The sequence below is a fragment of the Delphinapterus leucas genome, chromosome 8, assembly GCF_059928025.1.
Source record: "Delphinapterus leucas isolate spDelLeu-1000000601 "Yukka" chromosome 8, BTC_Dleu_Yukka2, whole genome shotgun sequence".
Taxonomy (NCBI): Eukaryota; Metazoa; Chordata; class Mammalia; order Artiodactyla; family Monodontidae; genus Delphinapterus; species Delphinapterus leucas.
This window is the reverse complement of record NC_143136.1, coordinates 5,136,903-5,157,693: the sequence shown is the minus strand read 5'-3', so window position 1 is coordinate 5,157,693 and position 20,791 is coordinate 5,136,903. Positions and strand designations below refer to the sequence as shown.

The 20,791-nt window shown below is 46.1% G+C and overlaps 1 protein-coding gene across 12 annotated transcripts in view; it reads left to right on the top strand.

Moving 5' to 3' along the window:
• AGAP1 (ArfGAP with GTPase domain, ankyrin repeat and PH domain 1) overlaps nucleotides 1–20,791 on the top strand; it is a 556,588-nt gene that overhangs the window by 272,208 nt on the left and 263,589 nt on the right. For 11 of the 12 annotated variants that reach the window (XR_016394007.1, XM_089916180.1, XM_089916184.1 and 8 more), the window contains exon 9: nucleotides 4,738–4,830. The exons of the other annotated variant lie outside the window; for it this stretch is intronic. Coding sequence is in view for 10 of the 11 variants with exons in the window: in XM_089916180.1 (XP_089772306.1) it covers nucleotides 4,738–4,830 (93 nt within the window). In the remaining variant the exon portion in view is untranslated. The remainder of the gene's footprint in view (nucleotides 1–4,737; nucleotides 4,831–20,791) is intronic. 12 annotated transcript variants of the gene reach the window in all.

Here is a 20,791-nt window from a genome sequence, read left to right as displayed (position 1 = left end):
CAGTGACGGGCCCGCGTACCATTAAAAAAAAAAAATTGGGTTTGCTCTGACACGTGCCCACCCCCACCCTTTATAAGGGCAGCCCTGGGGTTGGGATGTGCCGGAAAATAGTGCCCCAGACCCCGCCCACTGGGTAACTGACAAAGACAAGTTTAAGGCAGGGAGAAGCAAAGGAACGGGAACTCGGGTAGTAAACGTTCCCTTCCCCTCTGCTGTCTGCGCAGCTGGGTTCTGTTTTCTATCAGGGATAGTGTTATGGGAGCTAACCCACGTTCAAGAGGAAGCGGATTAGAGACCGGGGGGCTCTGCCTGGCAGGAGGAGAGCAGAGACTGGAGCAAGGGGCACTCTCCCCGCTGCTGGAGCGGCGCACACGTACGCACCGCCGCCGCGTCCAGGCACCCGGGCAGAGGCCAGGGGCGCAGCTGTCCAGGCCGGGTGGGGCAGTGCCGGAGCCAATAAGAACTCATCCGGGTGGGGCAGTGCCGGAGCCAGTAAGAACTCATTCTCATTTGTTGTGTCATAATTAACGTAGCTAGTGATGCGGGGGCCTGCCTGTGACCCTGTGTGGGATCAGTGCTTGATCTCTTTCAGTGCTGGGAAATGGTCTAAGAGTAGATGCACCCTTTTAGAAATCGAATCCGGCTGCTCGGCTGTCATTAGCGGGAACAGGAATCAGGTCATGGAAGAAGCTAACCTCACGGCGGGTTTGCATCACGGCGTTCAAGGAAAAGACGGCTGAGCTCCTGTGTCTTCGTCATTACTGGATTTGACATTGAACAAGACGATGATGGTGATGGTGGTGGTGCCGGGTGGGTGTTGTAGGTTGAAGATCTTAGAAGTGTCAACTCCACTAGATGTCAGTGTCATCCAAGGAATGACAAGAGGCAAATTAATTTTGAAATTGTAGCCACTTAGGAAACTAAATTCTCCTTGTTACCGGTTTGCATCTATTCTTAAATATGTAAAATTTCATAGACTCTTCATCCCTGGCGATTATTGGTAGTTACTGGCTTAAATTGGCAAAAGTGTATTTATTGAAAAGCTTGTATGAGGAGGACAGAAGTACCATATGCCAAACAATCCTAGTGAATAAAAGTCCACGCAGGCTGGGACAGTAATGCCCAGATGAGGAAGCGTTGTCCTCGTTTATTAGACCCCCATAAAGAGGCCAGAGGTAATTAAGTAGTACACACACCATTTTTCAAATAACATGCTTATGAATTGTATACACTTCGGATCTGATGACCTGTAAATGTACCACTCTGGGCTGACATTCTTCAGTCCCAGCTGTTTCTGTTGGCATATACACATGTGCAGAAACAAGCAAAAATCTTTAGCAAAAATAAATCACACGCACCTTTGACAAAATAGTACAAACTTGAAAAAGTCTCTCCTGTAGTAGCAAATTATGTGTTATATTGGAGGTAGGAACGGTACTTCACTGATAAAAAAGCTAAATTATATCCCATCTTGCTTATTTCTTTGAGAAAAAAAATCACTGTTTTGAGAAAGATGTTCGAAGGCTACCTCTCCATGCACTTCCTGGTTCTGTAATGTTGGCACTCAGGATGGTTAGTTTAGTAGCCCTAGTTACGTGTGGTTCAGATGTTTTATTAGGAAATATTTTCAAACCTGTAGGAATTTTAAAAAACGCATGCATGTACCCACCGTGCAACTCAGCAAATACAAGCATTTTTCTGCCACTGCAGCAGTTACTTCTTCTAGAAATAACCCAGTCACAGATAAACTGTGCCCCTCCAGAATACATCCCCCTGACCCCTGGTCCAGGGATCGGCATTCCCTTGGATTTGGTGTCTGTTATCTGTATCCATGTCTTAAACTCATTCTAGTACGTGTCCACAGCTGTATGTTGCTTTGCCTGTTTTCAAGATTTACAATCGTGGTGTCACTTACATGGTATTTTTTAAAGCTTACCATATAATGCCGACACCCTGAAACAGAGCCAAGCATACCCAGTAACCTAAGATTGTGAAAAAGGCATAGCCCAGCTCATAGAGACGCTCTGTAAAAATAAGGCAGCAAAATTGATAGTCTAAATAGACCTTTTTGAATGGTATTTTGTCTTCTGTAGAGAAGGGGAGCATGGATCCTGTTATATGTGTTCCAGCAGCCTTCGACTTCCTCATCCGTTAAAAAGGGGAAAGCAGGTTCCTGTTTAATAGTGAGGCTCCTGTCAGCGATGCTGCCTGTCCTTGGAAGCAGGCAGCTGAAGACCCCCTTCACGGCTTCTTTTATCGCCTGGGGGAAAGTTAAACATTCCTCTAAAGAAGGAGATGGTAATGAGAGTTATCCTAGCCTTCCTTTCCTCTGTGTTCGCTGTTTGCGGAGGCTACACGGTCTCACTTCCGGCTCCCCCCGACCTTCTGTGATGGGTGTGATAAACTCCCGTTAGGTTTCTGGTTGTGTGTCAGGCTGGATGCCTTGCACACTCACTCCTGACCCAGGCAGCGGTACCCAGAGAGACTTCGGATCTGATGATTTCACGGAGCCATTTCAGCTGGAACGTAAGGACGTGGCTGATGCAGTCTCAGAGTTGGCAGAAACATCAGGAACCTTACTGGGAATTTGTGCGTGCTGCGGTGTCTTATGTCCAACGGGTTTGTTTTAGTTGCGTTGTTGGATTTCAGTTTTACGATGTGTATCACAGCCTGTTGTACCAAAAGTCACTGTAAGACAGCGATACAGCAAACCCTTTTGCCTAACAAATAACCACTGGTCTGTCTTGAAATTTTAGTTTTATGACTCTCTTCACCAACGTGTTGGAGCCGTAGGGAATTTCTGTTGCATTTTGTCAGTGAAGTCTTACATCAGTTTCGACCTCCTTCATCTCAGGGAGTGTGATCGAACATGGAGCTTAGTTCATAATCCTGCTTCGTGTGGAATCTGGAAATTCTGCTCTGACGACAGAGTGGCTGTGAGGACAGATATGCTGCCTTGAGGAAGACGTTGATTTTTTTAATGTTTGTTTTGTTAATTATTCTGGTTAATAGAGAATAATGAAGATAGATTCCCAGATTTAGAAATTTAGAATTCATAGAATTCTGAAAGTACCATTAATGGTCTCTGTTGATTTAAAAGAATTTTAAAAGTCATCGCCATGAGCTTTGAATCTCACTTTACAAATAGTAACCTGAAATTCCAGCTTTCTTATGAACTGAGATGTAGGGAAAAGAGAATTTAAGGCTGTTACCTAGCTCTTACCACAGATTATTAATTAAAGAGTTAATTAAAGAGAAAAGTGAGCCCGCAACTCTTAACTAAAATTCACGACAAGGAATTGATAAATCTCTATTTCTTTCCTAGCCCAAAGGTTAAACGTCATGTTTTATGTTCTTCTGAAACTTTCTATTGGTTGCTTGTTTCGTTTCCTGGTACTTCATTCCAGGCCTCTAGCATCCTAAAGAAAAAAAGCACACGGGGCCTGGCACTTAGTAGATGTTCAGTAAATAAATGTCGGCTTCTTAGCATCATCCAAGAAGCCTGTCTTCTAAGGAGTCCTTGTGCCCCTTGCAGTCCCACATCCGGGTTTACATCATGGGGACTTTTCTCCCTTATGCCCTATGACATCGCCCCCTTTAATATTTAAAAAAAAAAAAAAATTCAGCGGCTCCATCTCACGCCCTTTAAAACTGGATTTCATTAGCTTCTCACTGCTGCCCTGGACACCACAAAGTCTGTTCATTTCATATATCATCCCAGATTTGAAAAGCACATGAAAATGTTTCTCCATTTTCAATATTGCGTGAGTAATGTTCCCGTTGAAAAGTAATGGAGTGGAGTTGTCACTTGTCAGCACAGTTATTAAGGAGGACGAATCTCAGATCTTTTCTCTCATAATAAAATAAATCTGTCAGAAAATCATTGTGCTCACACTTTCTCATGCCACCAAGAGATGGAGACTTAGCTGTGGTGCTCCTTCAGTGTCCCCAAGTCACCGTGTGCTGGAGTTGTGGCTTCCAAACTGGGGCGACCACTGCCGCCCTCCCCGCCGATTGCCCGCTCCTGGGCAGCGCACGTACACCAGCAGTACGGCCGGGGAAACTGTTCAGGAACTTGGCAAACAAAGCCACTCATTTTTCTCCAGAGTACTGTTTTGCCCCAAAAGGTATTTTCAACTTTTTTCCCTTTGTTATTTTTTGTGGTATCTTAAACTAGTTTTAACTTTGAATTTGCTCTTTTCTAGCTATCCAGAAGCAATCAAAAGGAACATTAATGGCACCTTGATACAAATTAAGGGTGTCCCTTTGAATTGCACAGCCGAAACGTTAATAGAATTTTTTAAATCCTTCAGATGTTAATTAAATATATACATTTATGTCATAGGTTTCCCAAACAAGCAGCGAGGAATCCTCTCCTCCTCGGCTGGATTAACTGCAGCTTTAGAATGTGTTTTCCCGTTGGGCGTTACTTTCCTGTATGGTCCACTGGTTTCTAGTAATTGAATTTTGAACTCTTTACAAAAGAATTAAAAGATAATTTTGCAGTGGAAAAGTAGGAAGAAAAGTTTAGAAAACTCCCTGTAACGTCATGGCTCGGTGGAGATGGACGCCCCAGCAGTCTGCTCCTGGGTTGTGTGTGCGCACGTGGGTACACACATAGCTCATCCAGGGCTTCTGGTCGTGTGTTTTGCAGAAACCATGCAGATGGGGGCTCACCCTCCACGATCTGTGAACCGCAGCCCTTCCGCAAATGCTAACTTTATTTTTACTTTGCAGTCTCGGAAAGGGAGTGACCCAGACAAAGAGAAAAAAGGCCTGGAGAGCCGGGCGGACAGCATCGGGAGCGGTCGAGCCATCCCAATTAAACAGGTATGCTGCTTCCCCCTTCCTGTCCCTGTAGCTGGAGACACACCCCGGCTCTCTGCTCACTGTGATGCTGGCTCGTGCGCCAAGGTTTGTTTGATGTGCTCTGTTGATGAATGTAGAAGTCACTCACTTGACATCGATTAGAAGAGGTTCCTGTGTGTATTAAAATAGGATCATTAGAATAAGAAGAGGGAAATGTGACAACAGATCTAATGAAGTGCAGTCTGCCCGCCTGCATATGGAGTGTGTTTGGAGGCTGCACTGGCTTCAAAGGCTGCCTTTGTAGCTCGGCTTTGATTGGGCCGCTGGCCGCCAGTCGACAGGGGTAAATCAGATCGCCATACAAGAGCCCCTTGTGATCACAGGAGTAGCCCGACGTGGCCCTAATTTGCTCGCGCAGACGGACATCTGAACACTGTTTCAGGCTGGTTTGTAACAACGAGGCAATTAGTTGTGATAATCATAGCCGGTGTGTCAGCTGTGCGCTCTTGTTTGTAATTTGCTAATGAAGGAATTGTAACTTTGATTAGGTTCAGTTTCATTTAGACCTTATTATATAAGGGAACATTTACAGCTGTAATGCGGGGCCTTAATTAAACTTCCTCATTACACAACAGGACTCGAATGCAGGCATTTGTTTTGGCCTATGTTGCTAGCCTGGAATCGTTTTTCATTAGCCCAGAAGCCGGGTACCAAATTACTTTATGTCTCAAGTAAAACGGGAATTCATCGGACCTATTTGGCTGCGGCAGTTCCCAGGAAAATAAAAATAAGTGTTCAGCCCGGCACCATGGCTTCTGGAAATGCCACCTTTTAGTTTGTTAAAGAAGGCCAGTTGATTTAGAGTGCATTCTGCTTCAGAGGAAGGGAATCTGTGGGCAGGATAACAGCTTTGCCTCTTCTCCAGGTACTTAGACAGTTTCACCAATCCTGTAGGAACTCATGTTGGCACTGACCACCCTTGAAAAGGGCTGGAGTCTTCCCACAGTTTAGTGTAATCCGTTTGAAACAGTAGGAATACAGCTTTAGCTGGGGGCCGGGCAACTTCTGCACAGAGGTGTGGGGAGGGACAGGATAGATGGGGCCCCAGCGTCAGGAAGTCCACGAGGTGAGACCAGAGGTGGAAGAGACCAGAGCAGGAAGTCCACGAGGTTTTCGTAAGATGTGTTCAGACGCTGAGCGGCCAGTGTGTGGGCTGGCGTGGAGAACCACTGAGGAAAGTCCTCTTTCCTCCTCTTTGCTGTTCTCCCTTTTTTTTTTTTTTTTTGACTTTTGCATTTTTTTTTTTAGATGTTAGGGGTAGGAGTTTATTTACTTTTTTATCTTTGCTGTGTTGGGTCTTCGTTTCTGTGCGAGGGCTTTCTCTAGTTGTGGCAAGTGGGGGTCACTCTTCACCGCGGTGCGCGGGGGCCGCTCACTGTCGCGGCCTCTCGTTGCGGAGCACAGGCTCCAGACGCGCAGGCTCAGTAGTTGTGGCTCACGGGCCTAGTTGCTCCGCGGCATGTGGGATCCTCCCAGACCAGGGCTTGAACCCGTGTCCCCTGCATTAGCAGGCAGGTTCTCAACCACTGCGCCACCAGGGAAGCCCTGACTTTTGCATTTTTAAAAAAAAATTTTATTGAAGTATAGTTGACTTACAATGCTGTGTTTAATTTCTGCTGTACAGCAAAGTGATTCAGTTATACATATATATATATGCTCTTTCATATTCTTTTACATTATGGTTTATCACAGGATTTTGAATATTGTTCCCTGTGCTATACAGTAGGACCTGTTGTTGTTTATCCATCCTATATATAATAGTTTGCATCTGCTAATCCCAAACTCCCAATCCATCCCTGCCCCATCCCCGCCCCCCTTGGCAACCACAAGTCTGTTCTCTGTGAGTGTGTTTTTGAAGGCTCTTAAACAACTTCTTTGCTGTAGAGATGCAAGCACACAGTTGTTTATTCTTTGTGCATTTATTTGTAAACCTAACTCTCCACATAAGGTAATTTTAATGCGTAATTTTCATTCTGTTGATGCTGTTTCAACTAGAATTAGAAAAAGCATTCAACTCTTTTTCTCTCACTTAAAATATTGGTCCTGGGACATTTCCTTTTGGGAATATTAGAACTCAATACTAGACTGTTGCCTTAAGTCACGTGTCCTGTGGGTTCGGGTGGGAGCGTTGGCCTCCACGCCAGCCAGGCAGACCCCCAGGCTCCTCTGTGGAGGCGCTCGCCTTACAGGCCAGGCTTTCAGTATGGATGCCGATGGGGCTTGACCGTGTGGCGTAAAGTTTGTATTATCCACTCCTTGGAAGCTTTCAGTCGTGTATGTTTCAAATAATCCAGTCAAACTCTAAATCACCGTCTGGTTTTCTGGAGAATCGTGACACAGGCAGTGCACGTAGCTCGTGTCCCTCATAGCTGCCCCCCGCGTGTGGCCACAGACCAGACGCCTCCCGGAAACCTCACCTGGCCTGTCCGAGTCCCGTGGACTCTGTGCCCGGCCTCAGAATCCTCATCTGTGAAATGGGCTCCGGACGATACCGACTCGCTTGGGACACTGGATGTGGAGATGCCAGCGAGAATTTTTAGATTCCAGCCAAACCGGACTTTCAGATCGGTCTTGCTCAGGACACTGTCGTCGGAGCCTTGCTGTGGGTCACACAGACTGACGTGGGTTTGCACGCTGCCATACAGATTTATCTGTATTTTTATAAAGGAACCGAGACCATTAGAGGTAGTCTAAATTCCTAACCCTCCCAGTGATGACTTCAACCGGTAGAAGTGAAGCAAGAGGATTACAGAGGACGGAGCCCAGTGGGGCAGTACCTGCCGGAATGTTCTAGACACTACAGAACTGGAACAACTAAGTGACTGCTTCGTATTCGTTACGCTGTTTTCATCTAGCATATCACTGAACCCTCAACATTGTGCGGTTTGGGTAGCCGTGTTATCCTTATTTTTAAATTAAACCCGCATAGGGCAAGCTTTCCAGACCAGGCATCTTCAGAAGCTGAGGGGCCAGCATTCGGACCCCGGCCCCCATATCCCCACGGCCGTGTGCCGTACACTGCCTGTTGGCGAAAAGCCTTCAGAAAGCTTAAGAAGCAAAGTTACGTGTTTTAAATTAAACATGTGACCCCTGACCTCAGACAGAAATACCTCCTGCTTGTGGAGAGGAACCTTCTGAGATGGGCCTGCGGCAACGCGCTTCTCCAGGGACACGGGTCCTCGCGCATCTGTCCGGGGCTGCACGGGGTCCCTTCATCCTGTCCCGATAGCCTGCCCTTCCCACCAGCATCCGAGCACTTGTCTCCACACTCAACCCGCGTCCAGGACTTGGTGTGTATGTTGGGGCCCTGAACCCCAGCTCATGGGCCCTTTGCCTAACAACAGAGAAGTTGCCCTGAACCTCAGGGACCTCCCGGTGGGGCGGGGCTGGACTGGGGGTGGCTTTGGGACGGGCCAGGATTTGTGATCATCATGGGGTCTGTCTTCGCCTCCGCGCAGGCGTCTTGTCCGGGGCGGTTTAGGGCACGGGTGAGGCCATCTGCAACGCGCTCTGCAGCCTGACTCGTGTTTTTACAGATCAAACATGTTCCTGTTGGTTATTTTAACCTTGTTTGGCTCACGCGTTACAGCTCGTCCGTTCGTTGTGAGACAGAGGCTTCTTCCCCCAGCGTGGGAGCTGCCCGTGCACGGCAGGCAGTGGTCCTCTCTTCCCTCCTTCCCCAGTGAAAGCTTTCTCGTCAAGGATATGACTTGTTTTCTGCAAAGTAACTTCATTTCCTGAGGTGGACCTGGGCCCACCTTGCCTTTTCGTCCTTTCTGAGGTCTTAGTGGAGGTTTGGTTCAAAGAGTTCTGCTTCTGCCGCTGCTTCTCCGTCTCCTTCCTTCTCCTCCTCAAAAAGGTCTATTTGAATAAAATTAAAAAGCAAAGCAAGAGAAAGAAAAAGCCAGAGGCCCGGCTGGGCGGCGAGTGGGCTCGTCACGTATTAATTTCTCACTGCTGTGGAGAGTTGCACATGCATGATCGCTTGATGGCGGTGGGAGTTGGGGAGCTCCTATGGTGTCATTTGCATAAATCTTGTTAAGTCACTGGCAGTAAATGAAGTACAAATGAGCCCGGAGAAGGTGACATGCAAATCGTGGGTGGCAGATGGGAGGTCTGTTTGGGGGACGGCAGCTGTGTGCTCTTTCTTCTTTCTTTCCCTTCCGCATTTTTTTATCTCTATATTATGGTCCAGATACTCAGCCTCAGCCCGGCCTCTCCCTTCCCGGGGCTCGTCCTGCCCCCCGGTGTTCACGCGGGGAAAACAGACCTCAAGGCCTCGTCGCCTCACACCTAGTAACTGACACTAGAGTGTGAACGTTTGAATTTTTTAAATCTTGGTCAGTTTATCTTGTCTCGCTTACACAATTGAAACTACCTGTATGTATGTTTTATTTGTGAGGACAAACAAGAAACAAGCAAACGCCTCCCTAAATGTTGTCTCGTGGGATTTCCAAGAATGAAAAAGAGTGGAAACTACTGTCTGCTTTATTATGCTTCTGTCTGGGGGTCTTCCCCGCTTCAGACAGACTGATGGTGTTTATCCGGCTGTTGACACCTGTCCCACGTTCACAGCTGGGCCCTAAGGGGTGAGCATTCCCAGTTGGGCAGCAGGGGAGATTGCAGAAGAGCACGGGGCCTGCCTGTAAATCCGGCCGCAATGAAGACCCCTCGCTGTCCCCGTGGACACCCCCAGCAGGGCCCGCACGGGCCTGTCAGGCCCTGCTGGGGTGCCGCTTGCCTGGTGGCTTGTTTCTTAAAGATGTAAGTGCTGGCAGGACTCACAGCCAGCTTTTAGAGATTCATGGGCGAAGCACTGCGTCTGCTTGCTTCCTGCGTTCAGAAGTTTTCTTTGTATTTCGTCCACTGGTTGCTATTTTGAGAGAAACAAGTCTCCGTTGACCTTGAAGAAGCGCAGGCAGAGAGGTGTGTGCGGGGACCCGAGCTGTGACAGGCACTCAGGGGCCACCCGTTCCGCTTGGCTCTTCCTCTGCCTGGTCCAACCCAGGCACCTTCTCGGAACTTGGGCCTGAGGTGCTGCTGGAGACCCAGCTCAGCTGTTTAATTCTGGGATGCTCCAGGGAGACACCAAACACAAAGTGTCTTCGTGTGACTTTTTGATTTGTTCACCTGAGTGGTTGGAAGCATTTTATTTTATTTATTTTATTTTTTTAAATTTTATTGGAGTATGGCTGATCTACAGTGTTGTGTTAGTGTCAGGTGTACAGCAAAGTGATTCAGTTATACATATACATATATTCATTCTTTTTTAGATTCTTTTCTCCTGTAGGTCATCACAGAATATTGAGTAGAATTCCCTGTGCTATACAGTAGGGCCTTGTTGGTTTCATGTGACTTTTTTTAAGGTCTTAACTTTGACCTTGAACCCTGATGGACTTTGGCCACCTCTGGGGCAGACAGCCAGCCAGTGACAGCAGGGCCTTTTCTACAGCCACTGAAGCCACAGGAAGGCCCTTCCCAGGGCATCAGAGGCAGAGCGGCCTGGGTAGCACTGTCCCCAGCGCTCTGCCGTCACCTGTAAGCCGTTTTGAAGCCATACATGTGTCTGATTCTCGGTTGAGTAGAAAGCAGCAATTGTCAATTAAGTGAAAGGATCCTCCAGAGTGAATCCCCTCGGCCAGCCTGCTGCAGGCACTGACCTGCGTGGTCTGGTACCTGGGGTCGACCCGGGCGTGGGGAGGTGGGTGGATGGTGTGGCATCCGCAGGAAGAAAGCCGCCCGACGCTGCTCACTCGTAGCATCTCCGGAAGGTTTGACACCGTTCACAGCCGGGTGGTCGGCCACCCAGCCATCGTCTGCTTTCCTGGAGGAAACAAGATTGGTGACCAGGCCGAAACTTTAGAGAGACTGGCAGGGAGAGAAAGGGGCGGCTGTGCCCTCGTCCCGGGATGCGGGGAGAGCTCACCCCATGGCGCCGTGTCCACAAGGGATCCTGTTTACTCCATGACCACAGAGGGGCCCGTGAGCACCAGCGTCCTGAGAAGACTCTGCTCACCCGTGTGGCAAATCGGCTCTGCGCGGCACCCGCGGGGGCCCAGCCAGCTCCCCAGAAGCAGGTAATTTACTGACACAGACCCGGTGCTCTGAAAGCTAATTTACCTCACTTGGGTGCACAGGGCCCTGTGAGGATTGCATCCGACCTGGTTCACGACAGACTCAGCCAATTACGGTTATTAATTTAATAGGTCAGGTGGGGGCATACACGCTTTTCATTTGACTCCTCAGATATCATAGTGTCATTGGCACTCTTGGCACACTTTGGAATATCTGGTTGCCTGCGTTGGAATTTACCGTCATCCGTCTTTGATAAGTAAGGCAGACCCCCTGACACTTTGGCCAATGTAGGTGGATGGCAGTATGGTGTGTACGAAATGCTGAAATAAATGACATGACTGAAATACAAAATCCATAATTTAAATATAAATCTGCAGAGCAATTTAACCTAATCCTTCCCTTGGTCAGGAGGGCTGCAGGACGGTGATACAATGTAATATACAATGAAGCGCTTTATACACTGTAAACTAGCCTGCAAACATAATGTTATTTCCAAGAGTGGAAGTTCGTTTTACGACTGAGTGTGTCCTCTGTGTATCCATAATCCAGGAGCTGGGGTGTTACCTGATTTAGTGATTCATTTCACCTAAAGGTTGTTTATTTTCTTTAAAAGTTGAACAGCGGTGATGAAAACCCAATTCCCTGTGGGTTCAGAAAGATAAACTCACACACAAATAGAGGGAAGTTGCTCAAAGCTAAGTTTCTCCAAGCTTGTGGATGAATCAATAAGATACTTGGTTTGGGCATTATTTCTTACCAGACTCAGTTGGCTTGTAACTGTCATACACTCATCCTGTGTGGACACGCCCTGGGGATGCTGTCAGGGGCTTGCGGAGACAGAAGATAGATGCCTGCCACCCAGGCTGGCCTCAGACTTTGAGGGAGGCCCCTACCCCTGCCCTCCAGTACTGGTGGGTGGGCGTTGCAGTGGAGGTGTGTTGAAAGGGCCCTGTATCCCTGGAGGAACGGTGGATTCCACTGGGCTGGGAACGGTGGATTCCACTGGGCCGGTCAGTCCCTCTGGACTTGGAGGTATGAGCAGGCAGTCGTCAGAGGCAGCGGGGGCAGGATATGAGCAGAGCAGAGAGAAGGAGTGGGTGTGAGGAGGGGACGCTGGAACGGCCGGGGCGTCCCGTTGCCGAGGGCTCTGACTGCCCTGCGGAGGGGTGTTGGTGTCAGTTTCTCTGCCTCGGCTGTGGGGGAGTCATGACTCGTCCCCACTGAGTGGCAGCATGAGGGTGGGAGACTTCTGAGTGCGTGGAGCTCAGGGCTCCAGGCTCCCCCGGGGCAGAGCGCCTGCGGGCTGTGTCCCCGAGGGCCGGCCAGAGCAGCCTTTACTTCTCAGAGGGCCTGTCGCTGCTGTTCTTCTTGCTGGTCAGAGGGTTTCCTCCCCCTTGCAGCTTTATCCCCATAGTGTTTATGACACGGGGCGATTATAATCTGTCAGAGTACTAGTGTTGAACGACGTTCACTTGCTGTTTCCTGAGTGCCAGACACTGTGCTAGAGCTTCACAGTGTCATCCCTTTGAACCATGAAGTAGTAAATATGATGGTGCCCATTTCACAGATGAGAAAGGTGGGGCTGAGTAACCTGCCTGGCATCACACTGTGTACGCCTGCTAGGGCTGCCGTCACAAAGTGCCACAGCCTGGGAGGCTTAAACAACAGAAGCTCTGGAGACCAGAAGTCCAAGGTCAAGGTGCCAGCAGGATTGAATTCTGGTGAGGACTCTCTTCTTGGCCTGCTGAGTCTTCCTCTTATAAGGAAGGACACCAGTCGTATTGGATTTGGGGCCCACCCTTATGACCGCAGTTAACCTTAATAACCTCTTTAAAGTCCCTGTCTTTAAATAAGGTCACATTGGGGGTTATAGCTTCACCCTGTGAATTTTGCGGAGACACAGTTCAGCCCGTAGCACATGGTTAGTTAGTGCTGGGACAGGAGCTCCAGGCTGTGTGACCCTAGGAGCCATCTGAACCGATCTCTCCATCGACACGTTCTTCTGCCTTAGGCCTTCCTAGGATTACAAGGTGTGGCCACTTTATTCCTGTCCGTATGTTTGAGAATCGGAAGAACCTTTTTTTAGGAGGCTCCATGTACTAGTTAGGAAACACGTGGTATTTGAAATATTCTGATTTAAGCATTTGAACTTAAATTCTCCTAAGTTGCAGTAAACTTATCATTTGAAGTAAGACTGTTGTAGGAATACTTCCTTCTACTAAGCCTGTAGCTCCCTTTCTAGGCAGTGCATTTTATGACTGTTAAGGCTAGCTTGGATTTCGTTCTTTGTGAATATAAAGTTTGAAACAAGTGAGCACCTCACTTTCTGGCAGGAAGAATCATACGGGCTGTCAAAATGTCATGTTTTGCGTCCATCAACTGATGAATGGATAAAGAAGATGTGGTATGTATATACAGTGGAATACTATTCAGCCTTTAAAAAAGAGTGAAGTCACGCCATTTGCAGCAACATGGATGGACCTACGGATTATCATACTAAGTGAAGTAAGTCAGAAAGAGAGAGACAAATACCATGATATCACCTATATGTGGAATCTAAGAAAAAAATGATACAAATGAACTTACTTACAAAACAGAAATAGACTCACAGACATAGAAAGCAAACTTACGGTTACCAAAGGGGAAAGGGGGGGAAGGGATAAATTAGGAGTTTGGGATTAACATACACACACTACTATATATAAAACAGATAACCAACAAGGACCTACTGTAGAGCACAGGGAAGTACATTCAATATCTTGTAATAGTGTAAAAGAATGTGAAAATGAAAAAAAAAATATATATATATAACTGAATCACTTTGCTATATACCTGAAACACTGTAAATCAACTATACTTCAGGTTTTTTTAAATGTCATGTTTTGTGTAAAAACAGCAACAGTGGGGAACCCTCTGAGACATTTGACTGCTTGACTGGACACTTTTCCAAAAACTGGGGAACGTGGCTTCTCACCCAGGCTCCCTTCTCATGACTTTGCTCCACCGGTTGCTCACTCCAGAGCCTTTGGCCCCAGAAATTGTGAAGGATACGTCCTCTGACGTCCTCACCATCCCCTTCTCAGGAAGGTCATCAGACAGCGACATTTTATCTGCTAGATGTGAGCAGCAAAAACATATTTGCCTTCCTGCATCTCACTCAGGGAATTTATTTATTTTTATTATTTTTATTTTTTTTGCGGGAGCCTCTTACCGTCACGGCCTCTCCCGCTGCGGAGCACAGGCTCCAGACACACAGGCTCAGCAGCCGTGGCCCACGGGCCCAGCCGCTCCGCGGCATGTGGGATCTTCCCAGACCAGGGCACGAACCCGTGTCCCCTGCATCAGCAGGCGGATTCCCAACCACTGTGCCACCAGGGAAGCCCCAGGGAATTTATTTTTTAACGGAGGTACCGATGGCCACGTTTTCAAACCCTTGGTACCAAAGCTGACAGCCGTAACGAAATATCTAGAAATTTGCTGAAATATTATAAAACAGACGTGGAAGGATTTGTAGGTTTGATAAATCTGTTTGCAGTTAAACATTTTCTATAAAGCACTTGAGATTATAGTTATGTTTATAGACTGGTGAAATAGAAACATTTAAAAATATCACTTATATATGGAATCTGACCCCCCCAAAACAAAAAAAGATACAAATGAACTTATTCACAAAACAGAAGTAGACCCCCAGACAAAAAAAACAAACTCTTGGTTACAAAAGGGGAAAGCAGGGGGAGGGATAAATTAGGAGGTTGGTATTAACATATACACACTACTATATATAAAAGAGATAACCGACAAGGACCTACTTATAGCACAGGGAATTATACTCAATATTTTGGAATAACCCTGTAAGAGAAAAGAATCTGAACAAGAATATCTCTATATATTATATATTCTGTGTGTGTGTGTGTGTGTGTGTGTGTGTGTGTATAACTGAATCACTGCTGTACTCCTGAAACTAACACAACATTGTAAAGCAACTACACTTCAATTTTAAAAAATACTATTAACAACTTAGCGCCTTCCCAGATTCATCAGACCCACACCCCACTATATTTGCTCGTGACATTTCCATCTACTTAGAAAGTCATCACAGTTGACCAGATTGCTGTGTGTTCAGCTTATTAAAAGAATGCTGGCGATCCCCCTGGGTGCTCATTGAGCATCAGTTACTATATTAGATGCTTTAATCACACGACCTCACTTAATTCTCCACCAGCCTCAGACACAACTTACTGCCAGCGACAGATAAGGAGCCCAAGGCTTAGGAAGGTCAGGTCACACAGCCCAGGTTACAGAGCCGTAAGTGGCAGCGCTGGAATTCACACCCGAGAGTCCTCTAGGACAGCGGTCCCCGACCTTTTCGGCACCAGGGAGCGGTTTCGTGGAAGACAGTTTTCCCACGGACGGGAATGAGGGAGATGGTACAGGCGGTCATGCGAGCGATGGGAGCGGCCGATGAAGCCTCACCTGCTCGCCCGTCGCTCGCCTCCTGCTTTGCGGCCCGGTTCCTAACAGGCTGTCCATGGCCCGGGGGTCAGGGACCCCTGCCTCAGGGCTGCTTCCCTTCCTTCCTCGCACACATAGGGCTCCCAGCTTCGGTTGGTCCCTGTAGTCTGTGTTTGTCACAGTCTTCCTGTCCTCAGGGCCCATGTCACATGCCTTCTGTTCCAGGAAAACGTACCTTGTCCCCAAGGAGATGTGCTGTCTTCTCTCCACCCTCCCCTGACACCTCGTCAGGCCTTGGGATCTTGCCTCCGTCTTCCCAGATGCATGGACACGTGCATTCTTCATGCCCTCCACTTCCACGTGCTTTGGGGGGAGGGGTGGGAGGGGAGGGGCGTTGCCTCTTTTGACAGTGTCTCTCTCCAGAGTGTCCACAGGGCAGGGCGAGTAGGTAGGCAAGTATATGTGGTAGATGCAATAGGTCAGTAGTGTGAAATGTTTTTCTTTCCCCCAAAACGATGTTATGTTTCTTTTAAAGAATATGTTACATTGGAGAAGTCATACTCTACATTGTTATATTTTAAGATATAGAATAATTTTTTTTTTTTTTTTTTTTTTGCGGTACGCAGGCCTCTCACTGCTGTGGCCTCTCCCGTTGCGGAGCACAGGCTCCGGACGCGCAGGCCCAGCGGCCATGGCTCACGGGCCCAGCCACTCCACGGCATGTGGGATCTTCCCGGACCGGGGCACGAACCCGTGTCCCCTGCATCGGCAGGCGGACTCTCAACCACTGAGCCACCAGGGAAGCCCCAGAATAATTTTTAATCCAACATTCTCTGAACTCTGATTCATGTACATAGAATATTTAGATGAAACACAAGAGGTACATCTTTTAATCCTCAAAGAGTAAAACCTTTGTCAATGACCAAAATGATTTTAGAAATGTAGTTTCTTCTAAAACTTCTTTACTACAGAAGAAATTGCGTGTAAATAGTTGTCTTTTTTTTAATTAATTTATTTTATTTTATTTATTTTTGGCTGTGTTGGGTCTTCGTTGCTGCGCGTGGGCTTTCTCTAGTTGCGGCGAGCGGGGGCTGCTCTTCGTTGCGGTGAGCGGGCTTCTCATCGTCGTGGCTTCTGTTGTTGCGGAGCACGGGCTCTAGGCATGCGAGCTTCAATAGTTGTGGCACGTGGGTTCTGTAGTTGTGGCTCCCGGGCTCTAGAGCGCAGGCTCAGTAGTTGTGGCGCACGGGCTTAGTTGCTCCGTGGCATGTGGGATATTCCCAGACCAGGGCTTGAACCTGTGTCCCCTGCATTGGCAGGTGGATTCTTAACCACTGTGCCACCAGGGAAGTCCCTAAATAGATGTCTTCATTATGTAATTTTGTTTATAAAAATTGTTTCATGTCAAACCAGCAAATTTTAGTAACACTTGACTGTTTTCATAATTGCCAGATTTTTACCCCATTTTTCAGCCTACATCAACCATAGCCTTTGTGATTGTAATTTGTCCCCCAAAGAAGAATATGTTTATCATCAAGAAGTTCTTCTGCAGAAAAATGATTTATATTGTTTTTAATATGCATAAAAACGAATTTTATGGAAATATATAAATGTGCCAACTACACTAACAAACTACTGGGGATATGAGTAACATACAAGGGATGATTTGGAAATGAAGAAACACAAGAAGGAAATAAACATGGATGGACGTTTGGGTTTTCTTTGCTCATACCTAAACTGTTAGAAATTTAAAACAATGAGAAATAATTTTACACTTAGGTTTATGATTATTAATAACAAAACATGATAAAATCCTACTCTTAGCAAAAATTAGGGAAAAACAGAGTTTTAGAAATGCATTGCTGTGTTACTAAAAATTGGCCCGGCCCTCTTGGAGGATAATCTAGCAGTATATAAAGGACATAAAAAAATGTATTCACTTTGTCCCAGTAATCTTTCTCCCTTTCGCCTAGAAATTCATCCCAAGGGGATAATTTACTCGGAGAAAGGGACAATATCTTAAGTGTACAAAATGTTCATAGCAAGTTTATTTATAATACTAAAATTCCAGGAACTACACATGTCCAAGAAGTTAAATTAGTGACTGTCAACTAACCAGTAGTAGGATATAAAGCCTCTAAAATGGTCAATATGAAGGCTCTTTAGTGCTGTGAGAAGTGTTAGAAAATACTAAGTGAAAGCATGAAACTGTATTTATAATAAGCACATGAAAATATATGTACATTCGGTATAAAAGTGGATGAATAGGAACACAAACAAGTAAATTGGTGTGGGATTAAAGGAGAACTTAAAAAAATTTTTTTTGCGGTACGCGGGCCTCTCACTATTGTGGCCTCTCCCGTTGCGGAGCACAGGCTCCAGACGCGCAGGCTCAGCGGCCATGGCTCACGGGCGCAGCTGCTCCGCGGCACGTGGGATCTTCCCGGACCGGGGCACGAACCCGTGTCCCCTGCATCGGCAGGCGGACTCTCAACCACTGCGCCACCAGGGAAGCCCGAGAACTTTAAAAATTTTAACTTTTTATTGGGAAATAATTTTAGACTTGTACAAAACTTGTAAAAATTGTACAGTGAGTTCCCATATACCTTGCACTTGGCTTCCCTAATGTGAACAGTTTACATGGCCCTAAACAGGTATCAAAGCAGGAGACGACTCAGATAACACACTGCTCTGTCTGCAGACTCATCTCGGATTCCATCCCGGGATGCAGGCCAGGCTCCCTCCTTGCATTTGGTTGCTGTGTCGACTTCCTCACCTCCACACTGACACAATTCCTCAGTCTCTCTTACCTTCCGTGACCTTGACACCATCTAGTACTCATCAGGTGTATTGTAGAATGTCTCTCTATCTGCACTGGGACGTTTTTGTCTGGAGTAGATTGAGGTTATGCATTTATGGCAGGAACACAAGAAGCGTTGTGCCCTTCCCATTGCCCTCAACAGGGAGCACATGCTTTCCAAATAGCTAATTACTGGTAGTGTCAACCTTGGTCGTTTGGTTAAGGTGGGGTCTGCGGGTTTCTCAATTGGCAGTTACCATTCTTCCTTTAGAGGAAGTTACTGATAAATATCTTAGGGGGATACTTCGACACTGTGCTGATATTCTGTAAAAACATGTTTAATGATATAAATTGCATTCAATAATAAGTAGGTTTTTAAAAAATGAAGAGTTTCCTTCTGGTAAATGTACGTAGTCTTGAGCAAAATGCCCCGGGTGCCATGAGTACATAAGGGGAACAAAGCTTATTTCCCCTCTTCTATAACAGGTGAATTAGAAGTCTGAATTCCATGAAAGGCCTCTCCTGATCAAAGGAATTTCAAGAGTAGTTGTTATACATAAACTAGTGCTTTCAGGTACTTATCAGCCTTTTAACATAGTAGTATCTGTAACTCAGGAATATTTCATAGTCTGAAAGAAAGGACAACTAATATCTTCCCGGTGTGATTTTTTTCTTCTTCTCCTTTTAGTCTTCCATTGATTTACCATCTGAGAACCAATTAAGTGCTTGTTTAGCCCCCTCCTTTGTTGGGGGAAAGGGGCAAATGGGGACGCTTGTGAAACTTGCTGGGCCTTTGAGGAGGACCTGGGGTGGGGAGGGGTCCAGGAGAGGACCAGGTTGGGAGGGTGAGTGGACCTGGTGAGACAGATCTGAGGATGGACGGGCAGCTCCCAAACTCAAGGCTGACCGGAGGCTGTGGGCCTTGGTATGTGGGCCCATGGTGGATTTTCAACAAATCCTAAGGAATGACCAACAGCTGCCAACTTATTTCATTTAAAAACTGGTCAGTCTTGTTTATCAAACAGCAGCTATGCTTTGAGTGCTGCTGGGGTCCGGGGTTGTACTGGGTTGGTGTAAAGTGGGAAGCTTTCCCAAGGTACTTCTCCAAACCAAGATCTGTTTCAGTTTGGTCCCCAATCATTTTTTTTTGAAAATTGAAATTCTACTCAAAATTTTACATATTTCTCTTAAGTAATTTATCTCAGAGAATGAAGCATATATATGTGTGTGTTTATATATATATATTGATATGTATATATTTTTATAATATATTAACATATATTAATTTTAAATAATAACCATAAGAGTTATTTTTCCCTGTGGTCATGCCATTTTTGCCCAAATAACCAAATTCTCTCCTTGAGTCCATCCGGAAATTACGGTGTCTTAGGACAACAAACATACTGGTTTTTAAAGCTGGAAAGGATTTTCATTTTACAGATAGGGAAACTGAGTCCCAGGAAGGTTAAATGACTTACCCAAGGTTACACTTCGTTACGTGCAGGATCCAGGATCCATCATTCAGCTGCTCACCCCAATGCCCTTTCCACTATTAACACCAAACATCTTGGGCATTTTCTTCTTCCTTGGACCTTTTTTTAAAAGAATAGAAATAACAAATGATGTCTGCAGATATTCTGATTTTCTTGTGACTGGCCATGTTTCCCTAAGTTGGATCCTTCAGCTTCATACCGTTGGATCTATTTTAAAAAGGAGGAAGAGAAGAAATAGAAATCATTGTATTTGAAAGGATCTGATTCCCAATATGAACGTTTTTTTTAATGCTTTTTTTGTGTGAAAAAAAAGTAGCTTATTTATTTATTTACATCTTTATTGGAGTATAATTGCTTTACAATGGTGCGTTCGTTTCCGCTTTATAACAAAGTGAATCAGTTATACATATGTTCCCATATCTCTTTTCTCTTGTGTCTCCCTCCTTCCCACCCTCCCTATCCCACCCCTCTAGGTGGTCACAAAGCACCGAGCTGATCTCCCTGTGCTATGCGGCTGCTTCCCACTAGCTATCTACCTTACGTTTGGTAGTGTATATATGTCCATGCCTCTCTCTCGCTTTGTCACAGCTTACCCTTCCCCCTCCCCATATCCTCAGGTCCATTCTCTAGTAGCTCTGTGTCTTTATTCCTGTCTTACCCCTAGGTTCTTCATGACATTTTTTTTTCTTAAATTCCATATATATGTGTTAGTATACGGTGTTTGTCTTTCTCTTTCTGACTTACTTCACTCTGTATGACAGACTCTAGGTCTATCCACCTCATTACAAATAGCTCAATTTCATTTCTCTTTATGGCTGAGTAATATTCCATTGTATACATGTGCCACATCTTCTTTATCCATTCATCCGATGATGGACACTTAGGTTGTTTCCATCTCCGGGCTATTGTGAATAGAGCTGCAATGAACATTTTGGTACATGACTCTTTTTGAATTATGGTTTTCTCAGGGTATATGCCCAGTAGTGGGATTGCTGGGTCGTATAGTAGTTCTATTTGTAGTTTTTTAAGGAACCTCCATACTGTTCTCCACAGTGGCTGTGTCAATTTACATTCCCACAAACAGTGCAAGAGGGTTCCCTTT